Source organism: Zonotrichia albicollis, chromosome 2 (genome assembly GCF_047830755.1).
Source record: "Zonotrichia albicollis isolate bZonAlb1 chromosome 2, bZonAlb1.hap1, whole genome shotgun sequence".
Taxonomy (NCBI): domain Eukaryota; kingdom Metazoa; phylum Chordata; class Aves; order Passeriformes; family Passerellidae; genus Zonotrichia; species Zonotrichia albicollis.
The window spans coordinates 98,319,146-98,335,445 of record NC_133820.1 but is presented as its reverse complement, the minus strand read 5'-3'; the positions used below and the strand labels follow the sequence as shown (position 1 = coordinate 98,335,445).

At 35.4% G+C, this 16,300-nt stretch overlaps 1 protein-coding gene across 1 annotated transcript in view; it reads left to right on the top strand.

The window, feature by feature from the left end:
• The window catches only part of VWA3B (von Willebrand factor A domain containing 3B), a 62,051-nt gene extending 46,910 nt beyond the window's left edge, over positions 1-15,141 (top strand). The window contains 8 exon segments of the mRNA XM_074535751.1: positions 777-827; positions 2,000-2,219; positions 5,633-5,753; positions 6,524-6,648; positions 7,840-7,977; positions 8,515-8,612; positions 11,698-11,864; positions 11,867-15,141. Coding sequence (XP_074391852.1) covers positions 777-827; positions 2,000-2,219; positions 5,633-5,753; positions 6,524-6,648; positions 7,840-7,977; positions 8,515-8,612; positions 11,698-11,864; positions 11,867-11,991 — 1,045 coding nt within the window. The 3' untranslated portion in view covers positions 11,992-15,141.
• Positions 15,142-16,300: the final 1,159 nt, after the last annotated feature.

Sequence of the window (16,300 nt, the reverse complement as noted above, 5' to 3'; positions counted from 1 at the left end):
AGTGAGGTTACAATCTGAATTTTTCTAGCAATGAATTTGTTCTTGTACCCAAAGGAAATTTGGAAATTTTTTCTAGAATTACAGTAATTGGGATCATCAGTAAAGGTTTGTTTCTATAGGTGAAATACAGTAATTGAGTGATGGCTTGTTTGGGATGTTAAGCTAGATGATCTTGTAAGAGTTTAAAATTTCTGTCTTAAAAAGCAAAAGCAGAAAGTTTAGTGATGCTTTTAAAAAATCTCAGAACTGCATTGCTTTGGGATAATCACTTCTGTTTTCCTGTCAGTAGTTTGTTTTCATAGCCAGAGTTTAATGAATTAGAAACTTGAATGGCACAACTGAGGGATAATCTTAGCAGGGAAAAAATGAGAAATTAGGATTACTACATTCAGACTACATTTTCTGAAAATGTTTAATTGGAGGAACTGTGCATCTTAACTGGCATTTAATCAGTTTTGTTATTTAATTTAACTTGCTGGTGCTGAAGACAACCATCCATAGAAAATCCTGGCAGGAAGCAGCAGTGATTGCCATTAAACCTTCTATGACCCTGAAACAGTCATGCTGTTATTTGATGGAAGATACTGCTTTCCCATCTTCTTTTGCAGTTGATAATTTCATAGCTGAATGATGAGGATACAATTTGATGATACAGTGTGCTTGGAATACAAATCAGTGCAGATATCTTAAGAAACTGTGTTTATTTGCTAGTTTTGAGATGATCAGCTGCACAAGGAACTGCATTTCCTCAAAAACTGCTTTCCTTTCTTTAATAGGCGCCTGAACCTAGTTATTTGGAGAACACTCTCTCAGGAGGAAAGAGACAAGTAAGCTATCACGTTTGGTTTTCTAATGTGCCTCTGAAGGTCATAAATATTTGGTGGATTGTTATCACTATTTCTATAACCAACCAGTTTTAATTTTCAACTATTTCACAATTATACCTTGTTTTCAAAAATGTATATATGATATGGAGTAATACTAAATTCTGGACCTCCTTTTTGTGGTGCTGATTATTTTTAAAAGAAAGGACTTACATTCCATTTGAATTTTGCTTCTCTATCCTTTATCAGTGTCAAATGCAGGGCCTTGAGAGAGCAGTGTGTCATTGCTTTTGACATCAAAGTAAATCTTCTCTCATCCTGTAAAGAGCTCTCTAGTGGCTGGTTTGTTAAGGTGTAATAAGCACCTTAAAAGCATGTGCTGGAGCTGTATATCACTCTGGAAGTTTGTACTATGTTAACCTATTTTTTTCTATTGATTTAGAAAAGTAATTGCTGTATAAACATCAGTGAAGTTAGCATCTGTTTGTGCCAGAGAGTAATAAGGCAAAGATCAGTTAATGAAAACTGAATGTGCCTGAAATAGTTCTTCTCAGAAAAATGGGAATGAAAACCAGAATGCTTTTAAGAAGATATAAGCTAATGAGTAAAAAACCTACAGTTTTATAATTTATAAGGAGAACTAAAACCTCATGCGGGTGCAGAGAGGAAATGAAGACTGTTAAAACAGCATGTAATGAAAAAAAAGGAAACAGTTGTCTCTTGATAGACAGTGAGTTGCAAAATATAAGAATTTGACAGGGTGTCATCCACAATGTTTAATTATTGATAACATATGGCCAATTATGCATGTAATGAAAAAAAAGTCATAGCAATTGCACAGTCTATTGCTAAAGGAGCATATAAATCATTATAGTATTGTGCATAGATATTAAAATGTTTGATTTATTTTTCATAAATTATGACTCAGCCACTTGAATTTCTCTGTAGCTGTGATTCTATAAGATGTAGTTAGACCAGGCATGATTGTTCCACCAAACACAGCAGTATCTGGATGAAATGCAAGAACTTGTAGCATATAAAAGATAAATTGGAGAAAACTGGTTCTTTATTCTGCCTTCACAATTTGTGACTCTATCTGTAGAGCTTTTAAACTTTTTTTTACGACTTTTCCTACTTGTGATTATAAATTTCTTTAAAAATATATATTTTTTAAGATATGAAGCAGACGGGCCAGTCCCATATATACAGCATAAAGAAACTTTGCTGGAGGCTTTAGAAAATTTGGGATGGCCAGTTTCCTATGAAGATGTAAAATTGTTGGAAGATGAGATATTGGCAGCATTAACATATATACAACAAGCCTCTGATCTTCAGGAAGCTGTCAAAAAGGAAATTGAGAAAAGCTCAGTATCATACATAAACAACAATAAAAAGGTAATACATGGGAAGGGATTTTTCCCCTTAGATATTCCTCTTCACTATGTACCTCTGGAATATTTTTTTTTCCATTAGCATAGGTGATAAAGTAGAATTTTAGCATGATGCTAAATAAAATGGATAGAGGAAAGAAGGTTGTTAAGAAGAGAGCAAACTTTCAATTACTTTGTTTAAATATTGGGGAAGCAGAAGTTCTGAAGCTTCAGAGACAGCCACAGAAATTGAGCCTCTTAGAAGCAAATCTCAGCAAAAGATCTTTATCTCTGGTATAATGATAGCAGGAAAGAGAAATAACAGATATATTAAAGGCAGTCTAGATACAAGATTTGTTGTTGGGTCAATATCTGATAAACAGGACTGAAAAGTGTTCTAATATTGGAGTAATTCACTGTGATCTTCCATGGTACATTTCTTGTAAAAAAATATAGAGGGAAGAGGTGGGATTCAGCTTCATTTTTGTACACTAAAATTTAACTGTCTCTAAAATGTGGGTATATGTGAACTGGTAGGCAATATCACAGCATTGTGAACTGAGTCAGTGGCATCTGGAGCTCATTTTGAAGTGGACACCCACTTTCAGCCAGGCAGAGAGGCTTATTTTCTCTCTCCATTTCATTAATACTTTGGTTTAGCATTAATACATTAGTCTAGCTACTCTGAAACTGCAGTTGAAATTGGTGGTTTTGTATATATATATATGTGTGTTTTCTGTAGTTTTTGAGTTTTTAAAGACTGCACATTTAAAAACATTTCAATGTCTTCTTAAAACAGATGATCTTGATTCATTTCACATTAGTTTGAAAATATTACATTGCTATTAGAGCTATTTTGATTATTGGTTTACCTATGCTGTATAATGTCTCAATACAAGAGCAGCAGAAACATGTTTATGTTTCATTTGTTGAGTGTAATTTTACTGTTGCTTGGAACAACCAGTGTGTGCTCTCAGACATGATGTGATTAACATTGTGCAATCACTTATCCTGAGTCAACCTGCTTTAGGAGTCTAATCAGAGCAGCATCTTCAGTAATTGCTAATCTGCAACTGAAAGGCTTCAGGAGTGAGAGGCAGAAATGCAGATGTAATTAGAATTCTGTTTATGTAGCAGAAAAACAATGGAGAAAAAAAGAAGAAAAATGGGAAGGCTTTTAAAAATTTTGTTGAAGGTTTTGGCAACTGTGATGTCTGCCCACAAAATGGGTCTAGAGAAATAAACTGCCAACTGAAATACGATACAGCTAGGAAATAGCTGATATGGCACTGAATGAAAACTGTCATTGTGACATCATAGAAAAATCACAATTAATCAACAAAGCAGACTTTTAAATTTCCTGATGATTATTTTTTTTAAATTTTAAATAAAACACTATAGTTTTCAGCTCTTTCTATTTTGGCCGTTTCATAAAAATGGGCTAGGTCCATTCAGAGTGGGCTTGCTCCCACTGGCACCCAGAGAAGAGTAGTGATTGCTTCACTCTGGAGGTGTCAGGATTATGAGAACCCAAAGTTTGAGCCAAGATACATGGAGATCTGAGGGTATTCTTCATGTCTATTCTCACTTATAGTAGGAAAGTGCAAAGACTATTCTTTTTGAAAGGGAATTAAAAAATGTAGCAGCTAATGGAAGAAGTAAACAAAGTCTCCTTCACCCATTAATGCATTGCCTTCAACAGAAGCAGAGCGAAACATGGTAAAAATCTCTGAGAATCAGATAGGGCTCTTTTGTAATAAAAATAATGAATGCCAGAAATGGCCACTCCAACAGTGTCTGCTAAACACCAAAAAGCTGTGTGAGAGCAAAGAAAGATGGATTTGAATTTCGACAGTGTTTCTGAGCCACCTGAATTCTGCATGACTCGGAATCCTCATTGTGGATGCTTGTGTCGTCTTTAGTATTTGGATTAACATGGAGTGCTGGAAGTCGCCCAAGTTATTAGTCAAGCAATACAAATTAGTTGATAATAAATATTCAGCAGCAGCTGTCCTTTTGGAGTCTGAGGAATTAAGTAAATGCTTTACCCAAATACTTTTTTGTGTCTGTGGAACTGTAGGTCTGCTCTCATATCAGCCTTTGTTGAGTTATACTTCAGGCAGTCAGTTAAGCACTATGAAGAGCCTCTGGTTTAGTCTGAGTTTAAAAATCCAGACTGTTCATATAATTAATATTCTGTAGGGGTAAAGAAAAAGCTAGAAAAATCCCATGTATCTCTAATTTAAAATATCTCCTTGCCTCTTTTTCATGTTTTGCTTATTTTTCGGACTTTTTTCTTAGGGTTGTTTGTGATTTTTGAGAGGGAGTTTGAAAAAAAGATACTTTAATACTTATAGTGAAACTGAGAACAAACAATTCAGTCAAAGTTATTAATATATTTTCCATCATTATTGACTATTAGGGAAAATCAAATATCAAATCAAATACAATTTTCAAGAAAAAAATTTCATCAGAAAAAGAAGCAAGTCATACACATCCTAGCAAGCAGGAGTTTTATTAAGAGTCTGTGAGTTATGGTCATTTTTTGGAACAATGTGTAGATCTATGGAAAAGCTCGAGATTTTGAGTTGCACATTTTTATGATTCAGAAAAACCATGTAAGAGATGGATGCCTGCAAATTGTCCACAAGATAGACTAATAAATATTTTAAAAACTCATGGTGAAACTAATTAATTTAATCATGAAAATAAATGCCACGATTTTCATTTAGTGGTGAAACTGATTTATTATAAGCAAGTTTTGCACTTGCTTGTAATTTATGTTTAGGAACATTATTGTGAGCAGAATGGCAAAAATGATTAGTGCATGAAGAACCCCAACTGGTTGGGCAGAATAATGGACAGTAGCAGGTCTGGAAGATGTGGTACAATATTTTGCTAAACTGAACTGTTTTAAAATGTGAATTGAATTTTGAATTTATAGTAAATAAACGTTTTTCCCCAGACATTTGAAGATTTGTTTGAACATTTTTTAATATTTTATTTTTTAATGATTCATCCCATACAGTGAGATACTTCTAATGCAAATCAGATTACTGTGAAAACTCTCCTGTCTGGACAAAATAAATATGTAGAGCAAATTTTCTTATTCTGAAAAAAGAGCTGATTTTTCCTTACGTCATCCTTTAATATGAATTCTGCAACTTTGTGACATTTTTTGTAGAAAAATGGTAGCCAGAACACATGAAAATATTGGTATTGTTCTGACCATGCAGAACAGGATATTATAGTGAAAACACTTATATGAGTACCTCCTGTACTTAGAACTGTTCTTAAAGTTTAAAGCATTTCCAGTTTGCTGGGAATTCTGTACAGATCTTGTAGCATTACACCGTCTCAGTTTTTAAATCATTTCAAATAATCGATTAAGGCTGACTGCATTAGCTGTTGTAGAGAAATAATTGTCTCAAATTACAGAGATTTGAAGAAGAAAATGGGAAGCTGAAGTCTAAGACAAGACAAAAACATCAAATATTTGTAACTCACAAAAGCCAAAAGGTAATTGCAAGATCAGACATCACAGGATTTTATTATCCAGGTATGCATTTTTGTCCACATTTTCAATATTATTTAATGCTCCTTTACACTTATAAAGCGTAAGTTATAGTCATAATTAACTTCTTCTTTCTTAAAGACATTTACTATTACATGTGCATATTATTTTAAAATGAATATATATTTTGTATGTGCACATATATATACATTTATAAGAAGACATTAATTTTGTAAAGTTGGAGAGCAATGATATGTTTGTCTGTGAAAAGTATGGAAGGAAATCATGAGCCAAACTTTTGCATGTGTCCAAAAAAGATCACTAAATGCTGCTGCTTTTTTGTTGAATTTTAAGCCAACATGGTTAATAGGTAAAGCTCAGTTCTGTTATTTCACACAGAGAATATTAAAATATTCTCTGTGTATATGCATTTATCTTTGTGTTATCTTTACTTGTTTGGTTGGGATTTTTTTAATTACATATTTTTAACTGTGGTAGTGGTTTTGTTATGTTAACTGTCAGTTTTGTTATGTTAACCTGATCAGCTTACAAATTTCAGACCTGTGCTTGAAAAAGACTTAGTTTTCTTTTTATAGCATTATCAAGACTGGTTAGTAAGGCAGGGTTTTTTTATAGGTTCAAATGTCTCCATTGCCCTAGCACAGCTCACAGTAGATAAATGAAAATGAAGAATGCATAGTATAGACATGGCTGACCTCAGTGATGTGTGACAGCCTATAGGATTCTTTTACAAAATAATTACCACAAGGGGTGAAAGAAAAATAATTTGAATATTTTATTCTGGCTTTTTTTAGGAACTGTGATAAAGAATATCAGTTCTACCTGTGCCCTTGTTGACTTCAGCAATGGGGAGAGCTGTGATGTCCTTGTCAAGTTCACTATACCTGTGGGAGGTGCTATGCCTTGCCCACATCTGCAGGTGAAAAACTGTATTTTTTTAATGATTGCACATATGGATTTTATATTTAAAAATATGAAATTAATTTTTTTTTAGGTAATAAATTATAGATTTTTTTAAAGTCTCTTAGATACCTTTATTTTAAAGAAGAGGTTTTTCATTGTGGTAATATCATACCATTTTCAACATGGAGTTTTTCATTTGTTTGAAGCTTGTTTTCATTGTAATTGTATTCCTTTGTTTATTAAAATTATGTGTTCTAAATTAGTCTATATTGTTTTGTTTATAAAACATGAATGTTTCCCCAGCCGTAGAAGAAAGGTGAACTATTTATTAGTACAGTTATTATTTCATGGCACATAGATTATAAATTAAGAGAGCCTTTTTTACTTAGTGTGAGCAGTTTACTTACAGCAGGTTTTAACCATTTGGTTTTCACAGCATGTTTTAAATCCAGCAAATATCCATATACTAAGGCAAATAACAGTAATAAAAAATTATAATCCCTGTTCATTTCTGATTTTCTTTAAAATTCATCAGCTGACTATCTGTAATCATAGCTGAGTTTTTTTGGTGATTCTTATTTTACACACCAGAATGGTGATGGTTGCATAGAGGATACAGGATGGATCCATCTGTTTTGAATAAAAGAAACATGTTTATAATTGCACTACTATATATAAAACTAGAGACATACCGTTTTTTTCAGTTTGAGATAAAGACAAATCCTGATATAGTAGCTCCTGATAACTCTGTAAGTTCTGTATCCAACTCAAGAGACCTGCAGAATTTGATATAAAACTGTGACTTCTGTGTTAATTTTAAAAACAATTTTGGATAAATCAGTTACATCTGGAATTATCTAAAATTCCCAAGGTTGGTTTGTTGAAAGACTTAAAATTTGCCTAGAATCCAAGGGAATGCACAGTTTGTAAGAGTTTCCTCATTCAGTTCAGCTTGCTAGCTAAGCCCAGGTACATTTAACAGAGCTCAGTCCTTTATTTTTGTTTTGTGTTCTCTCCCTGATTCAGTGGAAATTGCATGATCAGAACATGCAAGGACCAAGTTCTTCTTTACTTTCAATGGTCCATATTAAATCATGGGAACATGATAGAATGATGATTCATGTAAAAATACCTTAGTAGTTATGTCTTGTAAAGCTCCCAAGTGGTTCTTGCAGTGGTTCTTGCACTGATGCTTTCCTGTGCACAGGTTGGAGACTATGTGTTTGCCAGAACCGGGACACGGGCAGAAAATGAATGTTATGTACCTGCCATTGTCATAGCAACACCACAGAGGGTGGAGACAGGTGACAAATTCTACACAGTGCTGCTGTTCAACAATAGAGAGGTAAGTAAACCTAGGGGATGATACCAGGCTGGCTGGTTTTGAAGAGGCAGATAGAATTTTCCAGGCTAATGGGCTCTCTGTCCCAGTCTGAGTCTCCAGCTAACCAGAGTAAATCAGATTTCAGAGTGCAATGAACAGCTTATGCAATAAACCTGAACTAAGAAATTCTGTTGGATAATTTATTCTTAAATCATACTCTGCTCTTTCTTCTTTAATACATTTGGTGGCTTTCACAAGTTCCATGCTTCTAAAATAAGAAACATAGGGAGTTTTAACACAGTCAGTATAGTCTAAAATTAATTCCATTATGTTTGTTTGGTTTGTTTTTTGTTTGTAAGCCATCATGATAATTTTACTGCATTTTTCACAGCATGCATTAAATAAAATTTACTTTGCACTTGAAACTTTTATATTAATTATCTTTATTAGAGACTGATTACACTTACATTTAAACAGTTGATTTTTTTATGCATATGTATCTTCATTGCTTTTGAGATTTGAGTTTTAATTAGATGAATATTGTTTGTGTTATTGCAGGAACACTGTATAAGAAGCGAGCTCATTAAAATCAGCCAAACCAAGTATGCTTATTCCTGTCAGTACATAAGAACGGTGCAGACAGTGGATTATGAGGTGTGAGTATGTTTGAACTGAAAAATACCAAATTTTCAAAATTTGAATCCTAAATGTTGCACTTTGAGTTCAGCTATGCTGTGAGGTTTCCATTCGTAGTACTCTAACTACAGCTATTGTGAACTGGCTTACTCTACACATGCAACTAAGTGTATGTGAGAATTTACTGCCTTATTTTCATTCTAGAAACATTGGTGGGATCTGATGATTTGAAGCTTAGTCCCAGAAAGTTGTTAAGGGGATTGCTGAAAAGTCAGATAGAGTTTCTATTTGTTGTAGACCCTATTTTACTTTTAAAATACTTATTGTAACGTCAAGCTGCACATAAAAATGCAATTTTTTTTCTAAAAGACACTTGTTCACCTTCTGAACTTAAATCTGGAGATGGAGAGAGAGTGTGTAAGATAAGTATGAGCCCCTACTTAGGTTCTGCAGAATTAATGGGCAGCAAGATATGAAGTGTGCACTGAAAATGCAAGTGTTCCAAGTGTTTATGGTTACTTTTTAATCTTATATTAAGTTCTAGTTTAATCCAGTTGAAATTGTGACAGCCTTCAGAGCAATAACAACCTCAGACAATGTTAGGATGGACAATAAGATCAGAACAATCATCTAGGAATATTTCTCCAGAATAAATTCCCAACCTACAATTATTGGAATTTAAAAATTATCTGAGGCAGAATTGGAGTCTCTGTATTAAACAGCCTTGATGGAATTTTCTTCCATGAATTTGTGCAGTTTCTTTTTTTGAAAGCATGTAAAACTTCGTCATCCATAGCTTCTTCCCAGGGGAAGTTGCACAGTTTCACATTTTGTGTGAGAAAATATAATTTGGTTTTGAGTCTTCCATTTGCCTTGACATCTACAGAATGAAGGATTTCCTCTTACATGTAGTATGAGCACTGCTGCAAAAGAATAATATAATCTCCATCATGGGAAGCTTATTTCCAAGAGGAAACATAAACAGGGAAAATCCCAGAATCACAGAATTAGCTTGGTTAGAAAAGACCTTTGAGATTGAATCCAACCTATCACCCAACACCACCTTGTCAACAAGTGCATGGCCTGAGTGCCAAATGCAGTCTTTTCTTAAACACCTCCAGGGACAGTGACTCCACACTCTCCTTGAGCAGCCTTCCAATGCCCAGTCACTCTTTCTGTGAAGAACTTATTCCTAATGTCCTGCATAAACCTTCTCCTGGTGCAGCTGTCACTGGTTACCTGGGAGAAGAGACTGAACCCCACCTGGCTGCACCTTCCTTTCTGGTAGTGGTAGAGAGAAATAAATTCCACCATTAAAGGCAATTTTAGATCACAGAATCATGGGATGGGTCAGATTGGAAGGGGCCATAGTGGGTCATCTGGTCCAACCTCCCTGCTCGAGCAGGGTCATCCCAGAGCACATGGCGCAGGATTGCATCCAAATGGTTGAGTATTTCCAGTGAGGAGACTGTACACTCTCCCTGGGAAACCTGCTCCAGTGCTTGCTCACCCAGAGATGTTCTTAATTTTAATTGAAATGTTCTAATATGATTATCATCACTAAAGATTTAATCTAAAAATTATGGGTGAGGGTACCAGTTGTGGGCTTGATCTATGGATTCACTGAGAATGACAGAGTGAAAAGCATCTGAGATTCAAGTCCTTTGATTCCCACGTATTTTCTAGTACTGATCCCACTAGACTTTGAAACTCAGCCTTCGACCAGCTTGCAGCTACAGCACACAAACAAATGAATGCCTTCTCTTTTCTGAGCAAAATTCCAAATCTGGGAATACATCAATGCCATTCCAGGCCATATGATTGATATGATAGTAGCCTCTTCTCACCAAGAAGCAAACCTGAAGACCATGGTTTCCTTGTCAATGCAAACAACCAGTTGAAAAGAGGGAGGTATATAACTGGTCTGAGTTCCAGCAAAAGCAGCAGAAGTCTTTCCCTTCTACTGAGTTGCATTGTATTCTGAGGTACCATATTAAGAAAAGATGTGATTAAATGCATGAGCAATAAGAATAGTGTCCATTCTGCATGCTTTGTTTCATGAATGAGTGCTTTGGTACGACCATTCACTCTCCAAAGAGAACTTGTTATCAAGCTGACTTGCCATTTTTATGTACAAATGAGGAGAAAATTGAATTTTGCATTGGCAAATGGAGGAATTCTTTGGAGAATTTACTGAAATGAATGGAGTTTTTATTAGAACCCCTACTTTTTATGAGGACATGAAAGTGTGCTTTCCAATGAAACTTGTTTATTATATTTCTAAAATAAATCCCTACCTCCTATGTCCTACTTAGAGGGGGACACTGCAGCATATTGCTCATGGATATGCACAGATCTAACAAGAAAGTGCTGACATTGTTGATAGGAAACATGCAAAAGCATAATTTAATTGGAAAGGAATCAAAAAGTTTGAATGCTGTATTATATTAGAACCTCAAAAAGAGACAAACTGCTTCTGCTAAGTGCTGGAGTAGTAAGGGAAAAAAATTAAAGGCACATATTCCATGCTGACAGGAAGTCCTCAGTGCCTATAGATGTTATACAGTGGCTTGGCTATCTCCAGCTCTAAGTTCTTTGAGATTGTCTTTTAATGTTTTTGTGTCATGTATTGGGGATTATGCTTAATTGAATAATCTTTAGAGGTACTAATATAGCTCTTATGAGACATTAGCATCTGTTTGGGGCATTTTCCTGCCATCACTGTGGAAAGAAATAATTATGGCAGAATAAGCACTCTGCAAATGTAGCTAACAAGTTCCATATGCAAAGTACAACACTGTGTGATCTGGACCCACACAGCAAAAGGGTTCATATCCTTTTTGCCCACATCCTTTCTGCAGTCATAAGAGGCAGATAAGATTAAGGGCCAGAGCCCTGTTTTAGGCTATCCTTTACTTATTCTATAAGTAAAAGGGAAGCTGAATTGTAGGACATTTACAGCCCTGTCAAATGGTCAAGAGTGTGATAAGTCCTTCTCTTGTCAGTACTGTGAGATGTGGAAAAAGGTGAAATATATGTCTTGTAAAAGAGGCTTTATGAGGTATGTGCTTTTAGCTTAGTGGATTTCCTTTTCTGGTTTTCCAGCCTGGATGCTAAGACTAAAAAGCCCTGCCCTCACTCAGCTGTGGAAGATGAAGGAGGAGAACAAACAAGAAAAAGTATAGTGAAAGAAAAGAGGGGGGAAAAGAAAAAGAAGAGGACAACAGTAGACAAAAGGCATCCCAGGGAGATGATGTCAAACTTGGATAATCTTTTGTCTCCAAAAGTGAAGTAAAACAGAGAGAAAGAAATTCACTGTCTAGCAATAAGGAAGAATGTAGAGGTAAAGATGTAACTCTGAAAAAGTGTAAGGAATTAAACATTTGTGAGGGCTTTTAGCTATTCCCAACACAAGGAACAGATTTCTGCATTTCTGGGTGTTAGCCAAGTTAGCTTTCCTGTGTCCTATATGATGAAATTTTTTTACCTCCTTTAGAAACTGTTCTTGACACTTTCTCAGTGTGTGTTTTCACAGCAGCAGCAAGAAATGAATAAAGCCCATTCCAGCATATCCCGCCTTAATTTCCCTAACAGTTGTAGTAGCAGTGAGGATGCAGTAAGACCAAACCTTAACACCTGCTGTTAGACTAAAGTTATGTCTATATTGTGGGTATTAAATGATTGTACCTGTAGCTCAATGCTTCAGAGGTTAAATTACTTTTGATGTATGAGCTGTCTCAGTTAAAGCTGACAGCAGTACCTACTCCCTGTCACTCTGGAGCAGAGACTGGACTAGTGTAGGCCTGCCATTATATGTATTTCAGCTCTTCATTTTCAAGATCCTACTATCAGTGGAAAGATAATGGGATTTTTATCCATATTTGCTAGGTGTACCTCCTTGTATCATTTTAAATATGTTTTCAATGGCCTCATTATTTATTTACTTTCAGAAGTGATGGGTTATAAATTCACTCAATCATCATGTTTTCAATCAACTTGATTTAGCTCATCTGAATGTTCCTTCTGTGTTCTCTCTCATCCTTTAAGGATTGCCTGCAAGTTCCATATACATTGCTTATAGGGGGAATTATGGTCCCCATTATATAATGGGCATTTTAAGAGTGGCCTGATCAGAATTATATGAGAGCAAAGGTGTTGGGCTTGTCCAGTGAAAAACCATGGTTTCCAAAGGTGGGGCTACATCTTTGGAAATGCTCAGTTATCCTAGACACTTTCCTCTTGGACATTTTGAGATGCAGATGCTGAGGAAATGTGAAATAATCTTAATGTGATCAGCAAGTAACTGATTCCCTGTAACTGATTCCCTGCAGCTTGCAGGAAAGATTACACCAGAGCAGTGGTTATCTATGCATTTTAATCCTTCCTAGATTTAGCAAATAATCTCATAGTATTCTAACAAGGCTTCAATGTCATATGCAGGTCAAACATGTTGAAGAAGGTAACTTGTCCTCTTCTTGTGACACCATAAATATTGAATATGTTTTTTTTTTTTCCCTAAAGTTGATTTTCATTTACATATCCTTCTGTGTTTTGTCAGAAAGGGAAAAGTCAGAGCTGATAAAGATGTTAAGTAACACTGTATGGTCATCCTGACATGGTTTAATTAGATGCCTCTTTATCCAATCTCTCTACATGACTGCATATTTATCTTCTTTGGGTGTAGATAGTTGCCCCATTTTCATACCATGCAAATGTTTCAGAGCACTCTGTGTAAGTTATATAATTTTATAAATTATATCAAATGTGCTGCCTGACCCCTGATACACACATCTTTTTGAACTGTGCTAATACTGGATTTAATTTTAAAGATTAAGAATATGAAGAAAACAAATTTGCCTGGCTATTTTTTTTTCCCATCTGCTCAACTTTCAATCAAGTATGAACTATTAGTTTACACTTACTGCTTGGCAGTTCAATATGTGTTGAGCACCAGTGAGATTCCCCTATGCAGGTTAACACTTTTCCTTAGAAGTTGTCATATTTGATTACATTGATGTGAGTAGGTGTTAAATAACATGGATGAGGAGTTGGAAAGCCCTGCCATTCTAATTAATTATTTAGTTAGTCTCTGTGGACCAGGTATTAAAAATATCAGGTGTCTGACAATGGACTTTGCCTTCATGGAGTTTTTGTAGTGCTGAAATAAGGCTGGATATTCAAGTCAGGAGCCTAAACTACACAAGTAAGGTAAAACACCCTGTTTTCCTCTTCAGACTCCTGTATCACTCTGAAGTCTCAAATATTGCCTTTTATATGCTGGACACACCAGTGTTCATCAGAGTGATCCCTTTTCAGGTTTTCCTAATTACTTCATTATTTCTGCACTGTTTATAAATCAAGGAAGATTTTTTTTCCAAGTCAGCATCTCAGAGAAATGTTTTGAATAGCTGTGATAATGACAATTTTTATAGTTAAATATCTTTTACAGTAACAAGGTTATGGTTTGTTGTTGTTTTTTTTTTTTTTTAGATTTCTAAAAGCAGTCTGTTAAACTGGTTTTTTTTTCTGAAAGATGTATATTTCTCCCATGTATTCTTTTCCCTGTAATATCAAATACCAAAATAATCTGGATATCTTTTAACTTCTGAAAAAGCTCAATAGTCCTGATCTGTTTGACAGAAGTAAAGGCATTTTCTTCATATTTGTATAAACATTTTCTCTACGTATGTATGTGTCTAAGGCATTAAAAGCATTTATGCCATCACTGTTTCTTGTATTTCCTTTAAAAAGGTTTATCTTGTCACTTTTTTTGTCCAGATACATACACATACCCACACACACACATATATATTTATATATATATTTAGTAATCTGACTGGGCTATGTTTTGTAACTATTTGATGTGTTAATCAACACTTCTGCCTATGTTTCTGCTGCCTTCATGTGTACATTCATCTGTTACATAAGGAAGTTCTCCTGAACTTGAATGAGCATTGCCAGATTACCAAGATGGATTTTTGTGCTCCCCAAGTTAATGTGGATTCAGCTACATGGCTCTTAAATAGGTGGTTGATGAAACCTTGTATTCCCATGTATTTCCACAGACCTGTGGGCCCTATATGAATTAAGAGAATTTGGACTGTTTGTGGTTTGGTTCATGCTCAGCTAAAATATTTCTGATTGTTAAGAGGAATCAACAGCCCATTCCTGATGGTCCTACTTGCAGAAACAGCATGAACAGAAGTGAATAAAGATTAAGTAATCATGTTAGTTATTTAGCATATATTAGCTTCATTATTGTGTTGAAGTGAATTCTGCCTTACTTCTTCCAGAACTACTATATTTGAAACATTATTATTTCAATATGTATGCTTGCCACTCTTAATGTGTTAAGAGTAAGAATAAAGAGAGTGAATGAAACTCATAAGAGAGTGAATGAAAGCCTGACAAATTCCTGCTGACTGCTGGCTAATGATTCTTTGCCTTGGAAACTCAAATACTATTTGATGTAGCAAGACCATTGATACTTAACTCTGTCCTTGGTTATTGCAATAATTGTTTTTATAGGTGCAATAAAATAATGTATCTCTTTCTGTAGAAAAATTCTTCTGTCTTTCTAGTTTTCTCTGTTCTGTAATGCCTAAAATCAATGTTCATTCAACATAACTTCCTTGTCAATTTCCTAAAATGTATATCTAGGAAAAAAAACAAAACCAAAAAAAATTGGTGTGAAGTACAGGTATGATACACAGTACTACACTGCATTGCCTGATGCATTAGCAAATAATAGCTATCAGAGCCAAAATCTCCTTTTTCATTTATAATGAGATGTGACTTGAAGCAATTATGCTGAAAATTACTGTGACTGTCAATATGGGGTAGTTGGGAGACCTTTGAAAATGAACATCTTCTATCCTTTTCTGTGGCAAATGTAGTTTGTCTGAATTGGGTTCAAGAGTGGAGCAGCTGTGGCACCTGGCATTCTAGTGGATTGGCTGGATTTCCTGCAGTAGGATTTCCCATTTTTAGCACCCACTCGTTTTCCAGTCTCATTTTCCATCTAGTCCATTCAGCATTTGGAGAAGGCTATCACAATAAAGCAGTGTTCCCATCTGTTGGTCATGGCTTGTTTAACGAGCAGTTGATGTCAATTCAGCAATGCCTGCATCTGTTCCTTAGTGCAGCTGTGTGTGGCTAAGGGCTCCCCAGCAGCAGCCAGATTTGGCTTTTGTCTCTTCATACCATGTTACAGCTCAGCCAGAAACATTCTGTCTTCTCTCAGGGCTGTCTGCTCATGGAAAGAGGAAAGTGTGCTAAACTCTTTGTCTTTCCCCATAAAGAATGAAACAGGCAAGGGGGGAAAGTGCAGTTCCATTGGTTTAGGAGGTGTGATTGGGGGTAGCTGAGGGCAGATTTGGAGGACAGTTCAGTCCAGATCCTAAGAGCAAGAGTGGAACAGGTTCTTTCAGCAGCTTAGAAAGAAACAGAGAGAGCCTGTGGACTGGCTGAAGACAACAAACAGATTGTGAACTGTGTCTGATAGGGAACACTCATTTAATAGTGCAGCTTTCACTTTACTCAGGGAAGCAGTATGGCCACAATACCTTTCAGTATTTCAGTCTGACAATGCTTTTGTACTGCAGGCAGTCAGGACACAGTCAAGAAATTTCCTGACCCTTACATATGTGAACTCTAGATTTCTGTCTCTTGGCTGCTGAAGAAGAATCAGAATGTTTCTTTTGTGTAT